Source organism: Myodes glareolus, chromosome 26, assembly GCF_982192425.1.
Source record: "Myodes glareolus chromosome 26, mMyoGla1.1, whole genome shotgun sequence".
NCBI classification, from domain to species: domain Eukaryota; kingdom Metazoa; phylum Chordata; class Mammalia; order Rodentia; family Cricetidae; genus Myodes; species Myodes glareolus.
This window is the reverse complement of record NC_142051.1, coordinates 5,828,136-5,848,302: the sequence shown is the minus strand read 5'-3', so window position 1 is coordinate 5,848,302 and position 20,167 is coordinate 5,828,136. Positions and strand designations below refer to the sequence as shown.

The 20,167-nt window shown below is 44.3% G+C and overlaps 1 protein-coding gene across 2 annotated transcripts; it reads right to left on the bottom strand.

The window, feature by feature from the left end:
* Nucleotides 1-2,923: 2,923 nt before the first annotated feature.
* On the bottom strand, nt 2,924-19,881 carry Kics2 (KICSTOR subunit 2). 2 transcript variants are annotated; one of them, XM_048418408.3, is made up of 3 exons: nt 19,597-19,881; nt 13,955-14,240; nt 2,924-5,574 (listed from the first exon to the last, which is right to left on the bottom strand). In XM_048418408.3, the coding sequence occupies exons 1-3, from the start codon at nt 19,829-19,831 to the stop codon at nt 4,758-4,760; spliced, it is 1,338 nt and encodes a 445-aa protein (XP_048274365.3). In that variant the 5' UTR covers nt 19,832-19,881; the 3' UTR covers nt 2,924-4,757. The 2 variants fall into 2 exon arrangements, with proteins under 2 accessions (XP_048274365.3, XP_048274367.3); XM_048418410.3 differs by having other exon boundaries at nt 13,955-14,073; nt 19,597-19,720.
* Between the last annotated feature and the right edge of the window lie 286 nt (nt 19,882-20,167).

The following is a 20,167-nucleotide window of genomic DNA, read 5'->3' as shown; positions in this document are numbered from 1 at the left end:
GGAGACCATGCAGGAATGTTGCTTACTGGCTGGCTTTCAGGCTGGCCTTCAGTCACGGATCTAAGGCCCACCTACCCAGGGATGGCACTGCCCACGGTGGTCTGGGCTCTCCGATATCAATCAACAATTGAGAAAGGACCCCACAGATATGTCCACAAGCCAACATGAAGGGGGCAGTTCCTTAGCTGAGGTTACCCCTTCCCAGGTGTGTCAAGTTGACAGCCTAGATCAGCCATCTGTCACAGCTTGGAAAGATTTTTTATCTGAATTAGATTTTACAGCTAAATTTATCTGTTAGATGTAGTTCTGCTTTGCTGTAGCTGGCTAACGGGTGTGGACTCATGACGGGGTGGGACACCATTACACTCACCCCAATAGTGTCGACACGAGCCTTTTCCCATTTTCTTGCCTTACTGAAAATGACCAACTAGTTGAGAAAATAAAACCAAAATAAAAAATGGTTAGTGTCAGATGTGGCTTTCCTCAAACTGGAGCAAATCACTAGGGCATGCTCTGGCTCCCTGAAACACAAGGTGAAAAAGGAACCGGAGCAAAAGTAGATTCGTGGAACACAGCAGGAGGGGTGGGAAAGGAGGGGAGAAAGGAAACGCAAGGGAAACAGACAACAGCAAAGAGGGAAAAATTAGCCAGAAGCAAGAAGGGAAAGTCATAATATTTACATAGACTATCTTGGGTCAAGATGGAAAACGACTCTGTTTTGTTTCAAATCTAAAGTTAAGCCTAAGATGGGAAAAAAAAAAAAACCTAAGGAATGCTGAGAACAGGAGAAGCAGTCTTCCTTGGGGAAGAGCCCAGCTGGCTGTCCTGTATAAGAGCTCAGGCCTGAAATCGCATACATACAGGTAGCAGTATAGGGACTGAGCAGGTTGTATTTATATATTTAGGTGTGTGTGTAACACCAACTAAAAAAGACACCGTGAGTGTGCAAGGCAAAGAGGGTACATAAAAGGTGTTGGAAGGAAGACAACAAAGAGAAATTCTTAATTATAATTCCAAAAATTTTTAAAAATTAAAAACTGAAAAATCCCTTATAAGTATAAAGATCTATTTCTTAAAACAATTCACAGGTGTCTCTAAACATGCTAAGAACTATTATAAGACTGCTTTAGGACAGGGGCTACAGTGTCAGCTACCCAGTCCTCCCTACAGTGTGGAACTAGGCTCGCTCTCCAGCACCAGTAAGGTAAAACAAGGGCTGGGGACATAACACTGAGAGCCTGCATCTGCCCAGCGCCCATAAGGCCTTGAGTCTGATTGCAAGCAGTGCCAAAAGGGGGTACAAAGGTAAAAAACAGTAAGAAATCAAATTGACTACATTCCAAGGTAACCCAATACTTTAAAGATGGTATCTTTGTAGACACATATATTCGGGCTAATAAATTATAAATAATGAGAACATCCACACTTTGTAACCTCTGTCGTACAACCTATGTAGGAAGACACAGACACAGATAGCAATTTGAGCACACCTCTGTGTTATCGACAGAGCAGCCCAATAAAAGGGCAGTGGCATAGATCTGAAATGACACTATCAACCAACCATAGAAAACTAGGAACCACGAGCCATGAAGATTTAGACACACTGAGTGTCATTTAGGCATTTATCTGTCTATCACGGAGTGCAGGGGTTCCTCAGGCTCGATAAGAACATGAGAATTCACATTTAAGTCAGGGAAGAGTGGTTCCCCTTTTATTCATACCGTTTCCCCATCCATTTTCAACACAACTTCATATACACGACCTTCTCACACCCCACCTAAACCCTTAGAAAAGGCAGCCTACGTTTTCTTGGCCCCACTTTACAAAGTTGTTGAGGCTGACAAACCAAAGTAACAGCCTCCCATGCTGCCTGCTAGACTTTAGCATATATGTTAAGGATAACCAAGAGTGAGCAGGAGGGTAAGTTCCCCCCCACGCACCTTTTTTTTTTTCTCGAAAGGTAAATTTTCCAGTGTACAAAGAGCCTTGGCTCCCCAGTTAACAATCTGGCTTCATTTGAATACATTCTCCCAAAAGACATAGTCAGAAACCTGGCACCTTAAAATGTGACACTCCTCAGTGAACCTCTGGACAAACTCAGTGTTGGATACATTTCCAGTTACCCAGAATTCATCAGGCTGTGGTTTAGAAGTAACAGTCAGAAAGGCAGGTCAGGGAAAACATGCACACTTCTCTGCAATTGGCAAAGTAGGCTCTACAGACCACTTCGGTCCTGCTTCCAGAGGGCGAGTCCCAGGAAAAACTTCACTTTTTATCTTGACTTGAACCAACATATGGGCAGCTCGTATCTGTGTGTATACGTGTGTCACCGCTTCCCTGGAGGCCCCCGTCCTGCCTCTAGTCACCATGACAGTGCAGCGCTTTCTCCTGCCGTGACTTTCACCTGCAGTCTGGCTTAGGACCGTGTTCTCCGGTGCCCAGGAATGGTAGAAGACTTCAGACCTACCTTGGGAAGCAGAGCAGGAAGAGGAGGATGCAGATTTATCCTCAGAGGCCATGCCTGTCAAACCAGTCAAAAAGTTGGTTCCCCAGAAACACAAGAGCTTGGCTAAGGGGAAAATAAACGCTAGAAGAAAGAGAGGAGGCGGCAGGGAGGCCCAACCTTCAGGATGAGAGGCCCTGGAAGGGGAAACCAAAGCACAAACCTAAGAAGCCGGTATTGAAGAAATGCAGAGTTCACCTTGGCATCTCCTGTGCCCAAGGGAGGATGCCCATCAGCTGTGCTCTGGTCCAGGTGTCTACACCTGAGTCTACAGGTAATGTGCTATGGGGGTCCCACAGGAGCCCACAACCCAGCCCTCCTATCTCAGGAGGCTCTTGGAGAAGAACCCTTCAAACATGTACACAATAAAGTTTGCTTGATCAGAAAATATATATATAGAGAGAGAGAAAGAGAGAGATATATAATTATAAAACTTTATTGAGAAGCTTCAAAATTAAAGTATCAGTACTCTTCTTTGAGGATCCTCCTGGACTTCCTGACAGCGCACAGGGACTTAGGAGTCTGTGCTGTCTCATTAATATTCATATCTGCTTTCTGTTCTTTGTAAATACCTCTTGTATTATTCAAAAATATGCTTAAAAATAAATATACAATTCAAATATGTATATATTTGACAATTTTAAGTATGATATCTATGTGTGTGTTTTATTTACATTCCTCCATGGTCCACTGAAGTCTTTATTTTTTTAGGTACCTAGGGAGCCATATCATTAAGGCTAATGGTGGTTTTATCCAGAAAAAAAAATATATACCGAGAGTTATTTTTCAGGTTTTCAGCAAAACACAAAAGGAAGGAAAATGGTTTGGCTCTTAATTCCAAATATTTTCAATTTTTAAATGTAAGGTCACTATTATAGAAGTTGTTTGTATTTGTATAGAACCTGGAGAAAATGCAAACTTTAAATTTTCTGTTTAAAGAAAACTGGCTTAATTAAGCTTACGTGGAAGGGGGAGACCCAGAACATTGGCCAGTGATTCTCCTACAGGAGCCAGCACTTGCCCAGGCCTTGGAGGGCTTCCACGGCTGCTGATGTGGTCACCATGCTCTGTGGCCACCCCTTAGGACAGTGGCTCCACACGATCATTGGCGAAAGGCTTGCTCTGACAGGACATTTACTCAGCTCTGAAGGACATACCCAGCAAGAATGAGGGACATAGCCGACGGTAGCAGCTCGATTCTTGGTGGTTTCTTTTCCTTCTGAATCAATAAGCTAGAAATGATCCCCACGTGGATCCATCTGCTTCCCTGTGACACACACAGAAGGAAATGCACAGAGCAGCCTGTCCCCAGATGCGTGACACTGCATCTGAACATAATCTGAAGAAGGCAATAAACCAGGTCCAGACATGCTGACGGGCTGACTGGACTGGACTATGAAGACAACTGATTTGTAGCAAGCACAAAATATCAAGACCATCATTTTGATTTTATAAAAGCTGTGCTGTGCGAGAAACTAAAACATGGCTACAAACACATGGCTCTGAGCTTTCTAAACCTGAGAGTAACCAGACATGAGCCAGACGCAAACACAGTTCGGTAAAGAAGCGGCATCAAGCGGGTAAACCAGGGTGGAGAAACCCTGCACGATGGCTTGGGTAACTCCAAACAGAATAACACTGAACGTTCTAAAGATAAGAAGGAGAGTGTAGCAGTCACCTGAAACAAGCCTGTGACTGGTTATTGCTGTAAGGGTCATCATCTTACCCTTAAGATCTTACCCTTAAGAACCAATCATCTCCACTTCACCACCTGGTAGAAATTCCTCACCCAGATTCTAATTACAGTATAATACTAATTAGATGACTTGTAAAACTGGTTAATATGGGTGTTGATGAAACTGAAACAGTCCCATCTGGTGTCTTATCCTGGCTGCTCTTCAGGGACACTGAGAGACTATGTTGAGAAGTGCATTAGGGTACAATGTTCAGAATAATAACCAAAAATCGTGAAAGATACACGAAAGATCGAAAACTATTCCATCTACACGAGAGACAGGAAAACCAGGAAATGGGGACACACAGTAGCCATGGCACTTCCTAGACGACTCTTTGGAGATTCCATTCTTGGTCTTCACTGCTTATGACGTGTGCAACATGATTAGGGAGGAGCTGTCTTTAGCTCAGTTCGGAAAGAGGCATGAGCGAACGTAAATTCTAATCACAAACCACTGTTGCCCCTCAGAGCAACTAAAAACACTGCATCCAGTCTTGAGAATCCTTGAGCAAGCTCCTGCTAACCTTTGGATCCAGGTTTCAGACTTGCAAACACTTTGGGGTTCTTAAGGGCAAGGGAGAGTTCATTGAGGAAGGAAATAAAATGGGAGTCTCTCTCGGATTTCTTTGACTCAAAAATGACAACGATGGTGAAGTGGGGCTCTGGGCGGGTCAAGAAGTAGGTGCTCTGGACTTTGTCATCATAGAAGTGGACCACTTTCTCCAAGCTGTTCAGGTCGGATGTCCGGTCTGTCATGATCATGATGACATTGGGCCAGTGCATGACAGGCCTGTCACTGGGCAGAGACACTACGGCTGGGTACTGGTCCACTCCCTTAGGGGCCTCTCGGTAGGAATGTGGGTGATGGTAGCCATGACCCTGAAAGCTCTCTGAGCCTCGGTTGTCAAAAATTAAGGACACATTGGCAGCATCGTATTTCCTGATGAAACTGGAGATCTTTCCAAAGAGGTCTGGGTTAGCTTTTGCTGTCAGCGCTTTCATTTCCGAAGCGGTCGTCTGTCGGCTCAGCGCCTCATGGAAGTAAAAGCTAAATTTGGCCAAGAGCATGGTTTTGAGTTTCATCAACCAAAGGAAGAGGTGTGGGGGCTGAACGGCCTTCTGCGACTGTCCTCCAAACAGGTGCTTCTTGGTCTCCCGCTGCTTCTCAAAGGTCTGGCCCCAGCTCTGCAGCTTCGTGTGGGCATTGTGCAAGGTCACCAGGGAAGGCAGGAACTTCCACTCGGAGATCTGGGCCTGTGCCCTCAGGAGATGGCTCAGCACGCCCACTTCCAGCTGGAAACTGCTTTCCAGGGGGCTAAGGATAGGGTGGTGAAATCTAGAGGGGAGGGATGGACAGAAATCAGTAGCAACGTCACTTCACAGGGAGAAACCTTCAAAAACAACAAAACAGCAAGGGCATAAACCCAGACTAGACAGAGGGACAAGTGACGCTACACTCAAGGGGTAGCCTGGGCTCAGTGGGTCTAGGGTTGGTGAGTTTGTTTGTTGTTTTTAGAACTCAGACATAACTTGGGCATTTCATCTTACTCTCCTAAGAAAATACCCTTTATTTTGTGGTTTTTCTTTTTAATGAAGTAACTAATTTCTTTCCAAATAAGGAGAAATTACATTGGCTGTAATATTTTATTTACTCTCAGAACTGTATGACTGACACTATCATCAAAACAAGGATCCTCTTTTCAGAGTGTGCAACTAAAAACAATACTAAGACACTTATCATCCACAGATAAACTATTTTACTGTTCACAGACCCACTTTACAGATGAACATACACACTCTAAACCTCTATCTGAAACTCAATAGACACGGGCATTTAATAAAGGAACACACATTTACCAGACAACTGTCATCTATTCGACTCCCCAATTCCCTTCATAATTAACCATGATTCAAAACAAAATGGCGGCCACAGGGAGGTGAGAAATAAAGCACAATGGGATGTGTGCAGTGAAAAGCAGAAAGGACGGTTAACTGGGCAAAAGGAGACATCTAGAATGGGGGAGGGCACAGGTCAACAGAGGGCAGTGGGGAAGGGTAACAAGTTCAAACAAGAAGAGCGACTCCTATGTAAGATGCCATGATGAATCCCATTATTTTGCAATCAAACCTAAAAAAAAATTTTAAAAAAAAAGTGGGCACAAAAGAAGATCTAAAATCTTTTAAAAATCACTTTCCTCAAATCCACAGAAGGAATTTAAGACCTGGAGTGTTCTGGTCCTCATTCAAATTGAGTCGTTTTCCCAGCGCCACCCTGCCCGGTCTTGAGAGTAACCATTTCAGTGACTGCAGAGCCGGCGGAGGGGAAGAGCAGAGTGCTCTTGTAGAAGACTTGAGTTCAGTTCCCAACACCCACATCAGCTGCCTCACAACCACCTGTAACTAACTCCAGCCCCAGTGGATCCGATGCCCTCTTCTGGCCTCCACTGGCACTGCACTCACATGCACACACCCTCCCCACACATCACATATAATGTAAAATAAACAAATAAAATTCCCACCTATACAAAGTCTCTTAAAACTTTCTGACCATGTGCTGCAGTGACACTTTCTACTGTGAACAAGTACTGAGTACTGCACACGTGTAAATTTACTCCTTACTGTGCAGTGTATCATGATATTCTGTAATTTATATATCATATGTCACATTTCTAGTTAGTAAATGAATTTATGAATGTAGACTGTTGACTGCCATCTGTAAACACTGTTCCACTTCACAATAATATTGGAGGAGGGAGCAATAAGATGTGGGAGGTCCTTAATTTTTCAGCAGGGGAGAATGGGCAACTTAAAAATGCCGAGGCCAGCGTTTCTCTCTTCCTCTCAGGTCTCCTCTGCAGGGTCACTGTCTTAGAGAAATCTGCTCCCAAGCCAGGGTAGGCCCCAGCCATAGCCACTCTTGTTTTAGATTTACTTATTTAATTTTATGTGTGTGTTGTCTGCATTTATGTGTGTGTCCCACCTGTGTGCTCTGTGTCTGTGGCGGTCAGAAGACAGTGCCAGACTCCCTGAGTCTGGAGTTAGAGGCTGGTACAAGACATCAGAGAGGGAAACTGAGCACAGGTCCCCTGCAAGAGCAGTGTGATCGTAACTACTGAGCCATCTCTCTAGCTCCTCGAATTGGAAAGGAAGAAGTTAAACTCTCGTTATTTGCAGACGATATGATAGTATACATGAGCGACCCCAAAAACTCTACCAAAGAACTCCTACAGCTGATAAACACCTTTAGTAATGTGGCAGGATACAAGATCAACTCCAAAAAATCAGTGGCCCTCCTATACACAAAGGATAAAGAAGCAGGGAGGGAAATCAGAGAAACTTCACCTTTCACGATAGCCACAAATAGCATAAAATATCTTGGGGTTACTCTGACCAAGGAAGTGAAAGACCTATTTGACAAGAACTTTAAGTCTTTGAAGAAAGTAATTGAGGAGGATACCAGAAAATGGAAAGATCTCCCTTGCTCTTGGATTGGGAGGATCAACATAGTAAAAATGGCAATTCTACCAAGAGCAATCTATAGATTCAATGCAATCCCCATCAAAATCCCATCAAACTTCTTCACAGACCTTGAGAGAATAATAATTAATTTTATATGGAAAAACAAAAAACCCAGGATAGCCAAAACAATCTTATATAATAACGGAACGTCTGGAGGTATAACCATCCCTGACTTCAAACTCTATTACACAGCTACAGTATTGAAAACAGCTTGGTACTGGCATAAGAACAGAGAAGTCGACCTATGGAATCGAATAGAAGACCCAGATATTAACCCACAAACCTATGAACACTTGATTTTCGACAAGGGGGCTAAAGGTATGCAATGGAAGAAGGAAAGCATCTTTAACAAATGGTGCTGGCATAACTGGATGTCAACCTGTAGAAGAATGAAAGTAGATCCATATCTATCACCATGCACAAAAATCAAGTCCAAATGGATTAAAGACCTCAACATTAATCTGACCACTTTGAACCAGATAGAAGAGAAAGTGGGAAGTAGTCTACAAGACATAGGCACAGGAGACCACTTCCTAGGTAGAACCCCAGTAGCACAGACAATAAGAGAATCAATGAATAAATGGGACCTCCTGAAACTGAGAAGCTTCTGTAAAGCAAAGGACACCGTCAGTAAGACAAAAAGGCTACCTTCTGACTGGGAGAAGATCTTCACCAACCCCTCATCAGATAAAGGCCTGATCTCCAAAATATACAAAGAACTCAAGAAACTAGACAATAAAACTCTAATTAACCCAATTAAAAAATGGGGTGCTGATATGAACAGAGAATTCTCAACAGAAGAACTCCGAATGGCCAAAAGACACTTAAGGTCATGCTCAACATCCTTAGCGATCAGGGAAATGCAAATCAAAACAACTATGAGATACCATTTTACACCGGTCAGATTAGCTACAGTCAAAAACACCAATGATAGCCTATGCTGGAGAGGATGTGGAGAGAGGGGAACTCTCATCCATTGTTGGTGGGAATGCAAACTTGTGCAGCCACTGTGGAAATCAGTGTGGCGGTTTCTCAGGAAACTGGGAGTCAACCTCCCTCAAGACCCAGCAATTCCACTCTTGGGAATATACCCAAGAGATGCCCTAATATACCACAAAAGCATTTGTTCAACTATGTTCATAGCAGCACTATTTGTAATAGCCAGAACCTGGAAACAATCTAGGTGCCCCTCAATAGAAGAATGGTTAAAGAAGGTGTGGAACATATATACACTAGAGTTCTACTCAGCGGTAAAAAACAATGACATCTTGAATTTTGCATGCAAAAGGATGGACATAGAAAACGCTTTACTGAGTGAGGTAAGCCAGACCCAAAAAGAGGAATATGGTATGTATTCACTCATAAGTGGATTCTAGTCATAATTAAAGGTCTTTGAGCCTATTATTCGAGATCCTAGAGAAGCTAAATAAGAAGGTGAACCTGAAGAAAATCATGTACTTATCCTCTCGGAGATTGGAAATAGACAAGAGTCCCAGATCCTTCATCCGACGATGGATGGCGATACAGACGGAGACCCACATTGGAGCACCGGATTGGGCCCCCCATGGTCCAAATGAGGAGCAGAAGGAGGAAGAACATGAAAAAAAAAAAAAAACTCAGGACCGCGAGGGGTGCGATCACCCACTGATACAAGGGGACTGATCTAATGAGAGTTCACCAAGGCCAGTTGGACTGGGACTGAACGAGCACGTGATCCAACCAGATTTTCTGAATGTGGCCAGATTCTCTGAATGTGGCTGGCCCGGAGCCTTTCTGAAAAGCCATTGACAATGACACTGGGACTTGTTTCCTCTGCATATACTGGATTTTTGGGATCCAGTCTGCTTGGATACTCACCTTCCTGGACCTGGAGGGAGGGGGGGAGGAACTTGAACTTCCCACAGGGATGGAGAGGGAGGAGGAGGGGGAGGGGAGGAGTGGGAGGGTCCTGGGAGGAGGGGCAGAAATGGAAACTTTCATAATTTAATAAACTTTGAAAAAAAAAAAGAAGATGATTCAATGTTTTGGTATACTCAAGAAATTGTGCAAGCATCACCATGCCAGTTCTTCCGTGTCTGTACATACTGGAACTGCTGGTCATATGGTCACATGTTCATCATACTTTGCTTGTACTTTTTCTTTTCAAGATTTATTTTAGTTTTGATTATAAGATTGTGGGAAAGGGTGCCCATACACAAGCATGGGACCACATAGAGGCCAGAGGTGTCAGATCCCTTGGAGCTAGAGTTACAAGTTATGGTGGTTTGAATGACAATGGCCCCAGAGGCTCACAGGGAGTGACACTATTAGGAGGTATGGCTTTGTTAGATTAGTATGGCCTTGTTAGAGGAAGTGTGTCACTGGGAGGTGGGCTTTGCATCTTGGAGAGCTCAAGCCAGGCCCAGTACCTCTCTCTCTTGCTGCTGCCTGTGGATCCAGACATAGAACTCTCAGCTTTCTTCAGTACCATGTCTGTCTACATCCTGCCATGCTTCCGGACATGATGAAATGGACTAAACCAGCCAGCCCCAATTAAATGTTTTCCTTTAAAAAGAATGGCCATGGTCACGGTCATGGTGTCTTCACAGCAACAGAACTTTGACAAAGACATGGGTGGTTGTGAACTACCAATTCTATAACCTGGCATTACAGTCATCAGTCTAAGATAAAGATGAGAACAGGACACTGGGTGCTGAAAACTAAGCTCAGGTCTTGTGAGAGCAGTGCACAAGGGCTGAGCCCTTTATCTGGCCTCTGCAATTAACTTCAGGGCTGGAGAGCTGGCTCAGAGGTTAAGAGCACTGGCTTCTCTGCCACAGGACCCAAGTTCAATACCCAAGACAAAGAATCAGATACTCTGCTTTGGTTTCCTGGCCACCCAGACCTAAATAATCACACAGAAACTATATTAATTACAACACTGTTTGGTCAACAGCTCAGACGTATTTCTAGCTAGGTAGCTAGCTAGCTCTTATATCTTAAATTAAAACATTTCTATTAGTCTATGTCCTGCCATGTGGCCATGGCTGTGGCATTACCTCTTTTTCTATATGTCTTGTTTCCTAGGCAGTTGGCAGGTGACTGACTCCACGTTCTTTCCTCCTCTATCTCTGCTTGGATTTCCTATCTTGCTATATTCTGCCCTGCTATAGGACACAGCAGGTTCTTTATTATCCAATGGTAATAAGACATATTCACAGCACACAGAAGAGAAGCCCACATCAAGTACCCACATGGTGGCTCACAACTGTCTGTAACTCCAGTTGCATGGGAATTCATACCCTCTTCTTGCCCCTGCAGGCACCAGGCAAACACATGCACATGGTGTACATGCATACTGCAGGCAAAGCACCTCTAACACATAAAAAAATCCAGGAACTAAGCAGGTAGACACATACCCCACTCTTAGCACTGAGGGCTGAGGTAAGGCAGAAGTAAGAAGATGGAGACCTTAAGGCTAGCCTTGGCTATGCAGTTTACATAGTGAGATTCTGCCTTGAATATAACACACACAGGGGTCATGTCTGTAGTCTCAGCGCTTGGAAGCCTGAGGCAGGATTCATATGAGTGTGAAGAGAAGCTGGACTACACAAAGTAAGATTCCATCTTGACAAACTAAAACAAATAAAAAAGGGAGGGGACAAAACTAATCATAATGTCTGGGGCTCAAAGCATGCATGCACACAGGCACAATGTGGGTTTGCGCAGGAAACAACCCTTACTCCCTGGAGATGAGTGTAGGGAGTGGCTGCAGTGTGACCTGACAGACAAACTCAGTGAATACAAAAGTCAACAGAAAGAATTGAATGTTTCGACCAAGTAGGGAGCATCTCAAATTTTATACTCGCAACAATGAATACAGAACAGAACACGGGCTCTGCTTCAGTCTGAGCTAGGAAGTAGGGCACATGCTTGTCCTGAGAGAGGCCTTGGGTCCAACCTCTAGCTTAGCTCCAAAAACAAAAAGAAAGAAAAATATACGGGCTCTGAAGTTAGAGGGAGATGAGTCCTGAGCCAATCACTTCACTACTAAGTCTTCAAACAAGGAGTGCCACCTCCGCCTATAACTGAAGTCGGGCGGCAGGCGAGAGTCTTCCACAATGCAGGTCCCCAACAGCAGCTCAACAGGGGCCACTTCCCTGCACAGTAGATGACTAGAGCCATGTGATGCATGCTGGTGCACTTAATTCCAGCATGTGGGAGTCATAGGCAGGCAGGTCTCTAAGTAGCCTGGTCTACACAGAGAGAACTTCTCTCCAAAAGCAAACACAGAAATAATACATGATATAAATATTGTACACTTTGACCTACAAGCTGCAAAATCAAGTGATACTTTGCTAAGTAAACTTGACATTTTATTCTGGAAACAATTTAAAAATTAGATGGGTTTGCTTTTACTCTTTCCTTGATATGGGGCCTTTTTAGCTGAGCTTTAGGACTCTACTTTTAATCTGCCTGTTGAATCTCACTTGAAAACCAGCTACTAACACCTTGACCTCAGATTCAGCTTGGCACCTTTCTTCTAAAGCAGCCCAGTCCCTCTTTACATGTCCACCCTGTCTGTGATGTTGTCACAGGGGACAGGGACTCTCCAGGTCCTCTTTGGCAGGAACCGCTCAGCACTCCTACCGTCTGGCTGCCAAGACTGCTCCCTTCTTTTTAGCATCCTATTTCCGTTGTCCTACAGCCACATGGAGCATCCACCACACGCCGGATACCTACCCCAGCAGCCTGCCCACCGCCCCTTCCTACTGTGATGATATCTTTGCTAACACATCCTACATCCTGGTGGTACAGTAATTAGCCTAAGATAGAGATGAGAACACGGCATTCCCATTCACAACCTTTCATGGTGTCCTACTATTTACCAAATAGGGCACACTAACACAACTATTTACCAATTTACTCAGTGGTTTCAACTGAGTAGCTGCCATACAGTGGCTAGTGCTTACGATGTCAAGCAGGTGGCGTCTTGTTTGGGTACCTTCTTTTAAAGTCAAACCTATCTGAATTAATATACCCTAATGTGTAATATCCTTCAAAGGACATCTTTCTAATCCAAGTAGTAGTTACTGCGCTAGGCTCCAAGGAAGCCAAAATAAAACTAGGTCCTCCACTTTGGTGATGTTCTTAAATTCCTAAGATTCTTCAGGTATTGTTTCCAGGCCAAGCAGTGTGCGGCATATCACAAACAGCTCCATTTCTTTGTAAGGAGCAAGTTTCTTCAAATAGAAACAGATTTCCAGTCGAGGAAAAAAAAAAAAAAAAAGAAGCTAAACTGGCCTTAAAATAATTTCTTAGCTATCCCAAAGAACTAAAGTTTGTCCTTCAACAGCAACGCATGCCTTCACTAAGAGTTGAAACCAAAACCACACCAGAACCCCCATGCATAGTAACAACTACAGGAAAGTAACAGGGAGAACTCCCAGGTTATCACCCTGAAACGAGCACTTAGGGACTAGTAGCTGCTCAATCGTATTGCTCTCCACACACCTGTGTGCACGTGCAGGGTGTGTGTGTGTGTGTGTGTGTGTGTGTGTGTGTGTGTACAGGCGCACGTGCCTCAGTGTAAAAGCCAGAGACAACATCGGGCGCCCTGCTTTATCACTCTCTGCCTTGTCCCTTGGACACAGGATCTCTTGCTGACCATCAGCAGTGTTCCTGTCTTCCTGTCAAAGACAGCCATAGCACTGGTGTTACAATGCGTGCGGTGGGCCCCAGCTGTCTACATGGGTGCTGGTGATCAGAACTGGTGCTCTCACCCATGGAGCCATTTCTCCAGCCCCGAAGCAACAGTTCTACTGAGAGAATTCTGTATTTTCTGAAAACATACAGAGGGAGCTGTTCAGCATGGTTAACTGAACCCCAAAGTGCCAACCGGATGCCTGCTGTTTAGTGAGCACATATAAAATGGAGTACAGGGACCTTCCTAAGAGTTAGGGGAAACCTGGACTGGAGAGATGGCTCAAAGGTTAAGAGCACTGACTGCTCTTCCAGAAGAAGAAGTCCTGAGTTCAATTCCTAGCAACTACAGGGTGGCTCACAACCATCTGCAATGAGATCTGGTGTCCTCTTTTGGTGTGTAGGCAACACATGCAGACAGAACACTGTACATATAAAATATAAATGTTTTTAAAAAAGAGTGAGGGGAAACTCAGAGCCTGTGGGCTGACAGACTGTCACATCTCCTCACTCACCTGGAGCTGTACTTCTTGAGGATGGTATCCAAAATGCCAACCAGCTCTTCCGTGTTGATGAACTTCTGCGTGCTGAGGGCGTACATCTTCTCATAGAAGTCTGCGATCTCCATCCGGGCCTGAACAAAGAAACAGAGCTGCTCTGACAGGTGGGGCAGCAGCTCCTCCACATGAGGAGCCGCTCCACCCGGGGCACCTCGGCCTGTGGCCACCTTCTTCAGCTCGTTATGCAGGGACGTGTAGATGGTGCGGATGGAGTCCTTCCTGCTGAAGAACGACTGGCCCCCTGGGAAGCAGACAGCACAAGCACATGACGGGTGAGGAAGGGAGCTGGAAGGACCTGGCACCTCCCAGCCCCCACATGGAAAGGTCTAGAACCTGTGGAACTCACTCGAGGATTGGGGCACAGAAGTCAGCACCTCACTGAGGAACAAGTCAAAAATGAGCACTGCTACAAATTCATCCTACTCATATGTCATTCTCCTCTACTCCACTCCACGGACATTCGAAACTACTTTAAAACATCGGTACCCTGAATCTTTTTTTATGGTTTATTTAACTTTATGTGCATTGGTGTGATGGTGTCAGATGCCCTGCAACTGGATCTTCAGACAGTTGTGAGCTGCCATGTGGGTGCTGGGAATTGAACCCGGGTCCTCTGGAAGAGCAGTCAGTGCTCTTAACCACTGAGCCATCTCTCCGGCCCCCAGTACCCTGAATCTTTAAAAAAAAAAAAAAACCTCTCCTTTTTTACAGATATACTTTTTTAAAAAGGAGAACACACAAGGATTATCAAACACTTCCATTAGGACTGGTAGCACAGAGCACATTGTTTCCTCTTCAGAGGTCACTGTCTTGAATCTTATCTTTCAGGCTGTGCCAGGACGTGAGAATGTATGCTCACACACACTTTTTAAAAAGAACACACTGGGATCTCAGAGTGGGGGACTGCAGCGCTCTTGACAAGGTTGACAATGCAGGCTTCGGAATAAGCGCCACACTGTGAATTATTAAGACCAAGAACCAATTATAAGTAACCGCTGCTCTGCCACCAAGGAAACCTGCGCACGCATTAGAGGCTACACTGTTGCTAACGGTCGAAAAGGACCAAACAGCAGAGGCATTGCTTACTTACTTGTGAATTTGTATATGACTGACTATATTTCTAATCATGGGTATCTTCTTAAGCATCAGATCCCCCATCAAAGAGTCAGAAGCGAGACTAGTAGAGTGAAAAGAAACAGGGAGAGCCAACAGCGGCAATCTCTATAAATGCACAAACCTCAGAGACTTTCTGTTACGTTCAGAGCGCTTTCATGAAATGAATTTATTGCTATTATAAATATATTAAGATTGAAAGTTAACTATTAAGGAATTTGAAAAATATCCTCCTAATAATTAATTTCAGAAATTTTTTTTAAACTTTGCTTCTTGGCTTATGTCTCAAGAAACAAACCTTACATCCCTTGTTACCCAGATGATCCAGGTTTTAACACCAAAAGTCTGATCTCCCGGGAAAGCCTTCATCCTGGTGTTTTGTTGATCTCATTGTTATCTAAGCTGGAACTGAACTGACACCATGACACAGGGTGCAGCTCCACATCTAAAGGCCCCCAACCTGGGAGCTCTACTTTATTCTGATCCCTAAATTACTAATTCTATAGAAGTATTTTCTCTCATATGTGTGGGATATGGCTGCACTGACAGCGGTGATAGTTCTCACAAGTCTGTTCTCCATGTCTATATTCTGATTTTGTAGTGATCAGTATAGAATAGTCCCCTGTGCCCATGTCCAGAACAAACATCCCCTACATTAGGAGATCTCATACACAGATGGTTATGATTGCATACACCTATAACTCCAGAGCTCAAGAGACAGAGGCAGGAGGATCCAAAATTCAAAGATCCTCAGCCATTAAGTAAGTTCCGGGTCAGCCTGCACAATGGGAAACTCTCTAAAATAAAACTGCAGTACCAGAAAGTATCATGCAAAAGCCAAAAGCTTTACAAATCTAAAGGACAATTTCAAGTCCTCACTGCCAGACTTAAATGCTGTGTGATATTCAAACCACCCAGCTGTTCCTGAGTTTTAAATGCTGTTGCTGTCAACGTAAAACCAGACTGTTGAAAGGACAGATGAACTTTGAACAAGCCTGGAAGGAAGGATATACTCAGTCTTGCTGGTCCCTTTCTTTCCACTGAACAATATTCCACTCCCAATAATTTATAATTGAGCTTGGAAAACTCTGTGGCAAATTACTACTTAACAGGCAGACAGGTAACCTTGACTCTACTCCAGCTGTGAAAAAAAAAACAAAAACAAAAAACAAAACAAAACAAAAAAACGATACTCATAGCAAAAACTTGAACTTTGCACCAAAAAAGTAATGCCTACCCTCATCAGATCACAGGGAACAGAAATAGAACATAAATGTACACCAGTCTACCCACACCAGTCACCAGCAGGGAAAGGTAAATAATCAATTCCACCTCTTTTCTCAAAGCTTTTGGCAAAACATCCCCATCTCTTCACTCCCCTACCTTCTAATACCCAATGAAGACCAGCCTTCCTTTCGTCCTGGGGAATAACAGAAACACCCAACTCATTTACCTTTCTAGTACTTTCAATTTACAAATTATGATGTTTCAGATTTTTTTTCCAGAATGTTCTAGTTATCAATGGCCATGATCTTTTCCAAGATTTCAACCTTTTATCTCACATAAAATTTAAAGCATAAAGAACATGTTAACCATGCTGGGCGGTGGTGGAGCACACCTTTAATTCCCGCACTCAGGAGGTAGAGGTAGGCAGATCTCTGTGAGTTCGAGGCCAGACTGGTCTACAGAGTGAGTTCCAGAACAGGCTCCACAGCTACACAGAGAAACCCTGTCTCAAAAAAAAAAAAAAAAAAAAAAAGAAAAGAAAAGAAAGATCAGAAAGACCATGTTACATTTTACAACTTCTGTGTAAAATTCTGTTAAACTTCTTTTAAACACCCATTTTTGAGTGGCAGGGAGGTAGAGAGTCTCAATCCTCCACTGTGTCTACTCAGCACATCTTAATCACTGTTCTTTCCCCAAACCACTATTTTTCTGGCCTCAAAGCAAGAAAAGGCGCCAAGATAAGAGTCATGCTCTGTCCTTTGATCAAAGCCCATGCTTGCATTTTTGACAAAAAAAAACCAAAACAAACAAAAAAACCCTTTTTTTTGGAGGCTAGGTCTCACTTTGTAGCCCAAGCTGACCTTGAATTCCCCACACTCACACTCCTACCTCGGGAGCACAAGCAACATTGTACTGCGACACCGGTTTAGACTCACTTGCTATTTGCTAACCCAGTAGATCTTACAGAAAGAATGAGGTGGTGAGATTCATCAACCACCTTGCTATGGCGGTCATTTCATAATGTATATCAGCACATCAAGTTAGAGAGCCTACGCAGATACAATTTTTGTTTGCCTATTATACCTTCAAAAAACTTTTAAAGACTTTTCAGACCATGCTTCTTTTTGTTTTGTCTTTTGAGGCAGGGTCCCACTATGCAACCTCATATGGTTTGGTACTTTAAACTCACCTGTGCCTGACTCCTGAGTGGGGAGATTAAAGGCATATATCACTACCATTCCCAAACCATGTTTCAGATTTTTAGAGTACACATAATTGTTTCACTTCGCTTAACAAAGAAAACCATATGAATTGCAAAGCAATTATAGAATATGGTACTGCTTTAAATAACATTTTTTTCCATTCTCTGATAATCATAATGTCCAATTGCAATCATATTTGCATCACTATATAAATACAAACATGTTAAATTTTAAATTTTGAAACAACTATCACCTGAGTGTGTAAGTTACGAAGGATTTAAACATGACATTTCCAGAACATTTACAAGATGAGTCCTAAAGTCCCCAGGCATGTTTCACAGTGTGAACTGCTATGTAGTCAGTCAACCTCAAGCCAGGCCCTGCGGCTCACCTACAAGACAGCTGAGGTTCAAGCAGAACTCAGCACTTTACACAATAAGGGTCACTTCATGGCAGCCAAGCCAATGACAGTAAAGGACTTCTAAATGTTCAGAGTCGAAGTGCCCAGCTCCCTTTACACAGAAACCTGGTGAATATGATTTAAACTTAGTGCAGATTTTATTTATTTGTTTATTTTTGCTGGAATCCACAAATCGACTTCAGGAAACCCAGTTCTCTCTCTCTCTCTCTCTCCCTCTCTCTCCCTCTCTCCCTCCTTCCCTCCCTCTCATTTTCTCCTTCTGGTTATGTACACATAAGATTAATATATATACATATATGGGGGGGCGGTAACTTGGCAGCTTTCAATACATGGATGACCTCAAACGACAACAAAAAAAGTTAAGAATCATGGCATTTGAGTCAACCTTCACTTTTTATAGGTAGGGAAGACTAAAACAACCCAAACTGCCAGAATATTATGTACCTTCAGTGTTACAGCTAAAATACATATATCATATACATACATGAAAATAAGGTATATAAATTATAATGCATGTGCAAGTTTTAAATAAATTATATGTATACATTCAATCTGATAACTCGAGGCAGGTGTTCAGGTTTGAGATCTATCACCTACCCCTATAAATGCATGCACAATTCGCTACACTGTAGAAAACGGAATTGTAACACTATAATACCAACCACAGTGTGAGGGAACACTGTAGAGAGAAAACTAGAGAGGGTGAAATCTTAGGGCACTTTTTGCCAATAAATCATCACACTAAGTTACAAGTTATCTGAAAAGCTACATAAATTATAATCTCAGGAAGTGTTTACCAAGCGTTCAGTTAAGATCCCTGGCAACAGAAAGGGATTAACTCTCTGTGTAACTGGCGCTCACTTCCACCTTAGTAATCTTTTATGGCGTGGATGTGTACCCTTCATTCATGAAAGGACCTTGAACTTTTAATAACTAACAAGCCAAAAAGAATCCAAAGTACTAAATCTAGCCCAATTCTCTGGAAAGTCAGCTATCATTTTTTCATTATTATTATAAACAATATTTTGAATGCATAGCCCTTGACTTTTATGTATTACTTCCTTATCAACTGATACCAATTGTTTCTTGGAATTATCAGTTTAGAATTCCTGCCCTCTTATTTTCAGGGTTAAGATTTACACGAGGACTAGCAGTGTTTCCTGCCCAGGATCCACTTACTCCTCCATTTATGAAATACGCACTGAGGTACTACGAAGAGGGGACAAGACGCCATCTGTGTAAGAGGCCAGACAAAAGTCGTATTTATTAACATAACTAGGTTCCATGGCCTGGTTTTGCGCCTCAGTCCACAGTGTCACTATTTAGAACGGGGGACGCAGAACTTGAATAACTTGCCATTTATGAAACCGATCCATGCACGCACGGTTCAATAAACCCAAGGGGTTTGGGGCTTGCCAAGCGAATAGCATCGCCCAGTTCACCGAGGCAGCAGCGGCGGCGCAGGGCGGTGGGCGGGGCTTGCAGCAGCCGCGGGAAGGGGGAGGGGGCGGTGGGAGGAGACCTGGGCAGAGCGGAGCCCGCGGCTGGGAGTGATAGGACACCCGGGCCACGGCCGATCGGGGAGCGCACCCCCTTTCCTTCCTCCTCAAGGGGCGGGGGCGGGGCGGAGGTACCTAGTTTCTGCCCCAGGTAGGTGAGGCTGTGATAGACCTTCTCGGCCGCGGCCAGGTGCGCCAAGGCCGCCAGCAGCGACAGCCAGCTGCCCCCCGCGCTCTTGTTGGCCTCTCGTTCCTTCTCCACATTGTCCTTGGCCTTGTCGTAAGAGAAGATGCCCAGGTGAGAGAAGAACGTCTCCAGCACCGCCTGTTCCACCGGCACCGGGGCGGCTAGCGGGATAGACTCCCCCATGCGACCTGCGCGCCAGCTCCACCCACGTGGCTCCGCTCACACTTCCGGGTTCCGAGGGGACGCGCCTGCGCAGTCGCGTACGTGCGCGCGCCGGGGGCGGGGCCGGTGAGCTGCCCGGCGGCGGGTTGCTCCGGGACCTCGCGGAGGGCGTGGCGCAGGGTCAAGGAAGCTCTGGAGCTTGACAGACAGATACCCGCTACAGAGCCCGAGGCTGTCACCTCCAGGCCCCATGAGGTCTCCTGCACCCCTGTCCTCCTGGAGGCCCTTTAGCGCGGATGACGTCACGCGGGCTTGACGTCATCTCTTGCGTGGACATCAGAATCCGAGGCCTGATCA

Excerpts from the sequence above, each read along its gene's own strand:
- Kics2 (XM_048418408.3), bottom strand. The coding sequence starts at position 19,831 with ATGGGGGAGTCTATCCCGCTAGCCGCCCCGGTGCCGGTGGAACAGGCG. Across the intron at positions 14,241-19,596 it reads CTACCTGGGGCAGAAACTAG|GGGGCCAGTCGTTCTTCAGC; the intron begins GTACCTCCGCCC and ends TCTGCTTCCCAG. Across the intron at positions 5,575-13,954 it reads CTCAAGAAGTACAGCTCCAG|ATTTCACCACCCTATCCTTA; the intron begins GTGAGTGAGGAG and ends CCTCCCCTCTAG.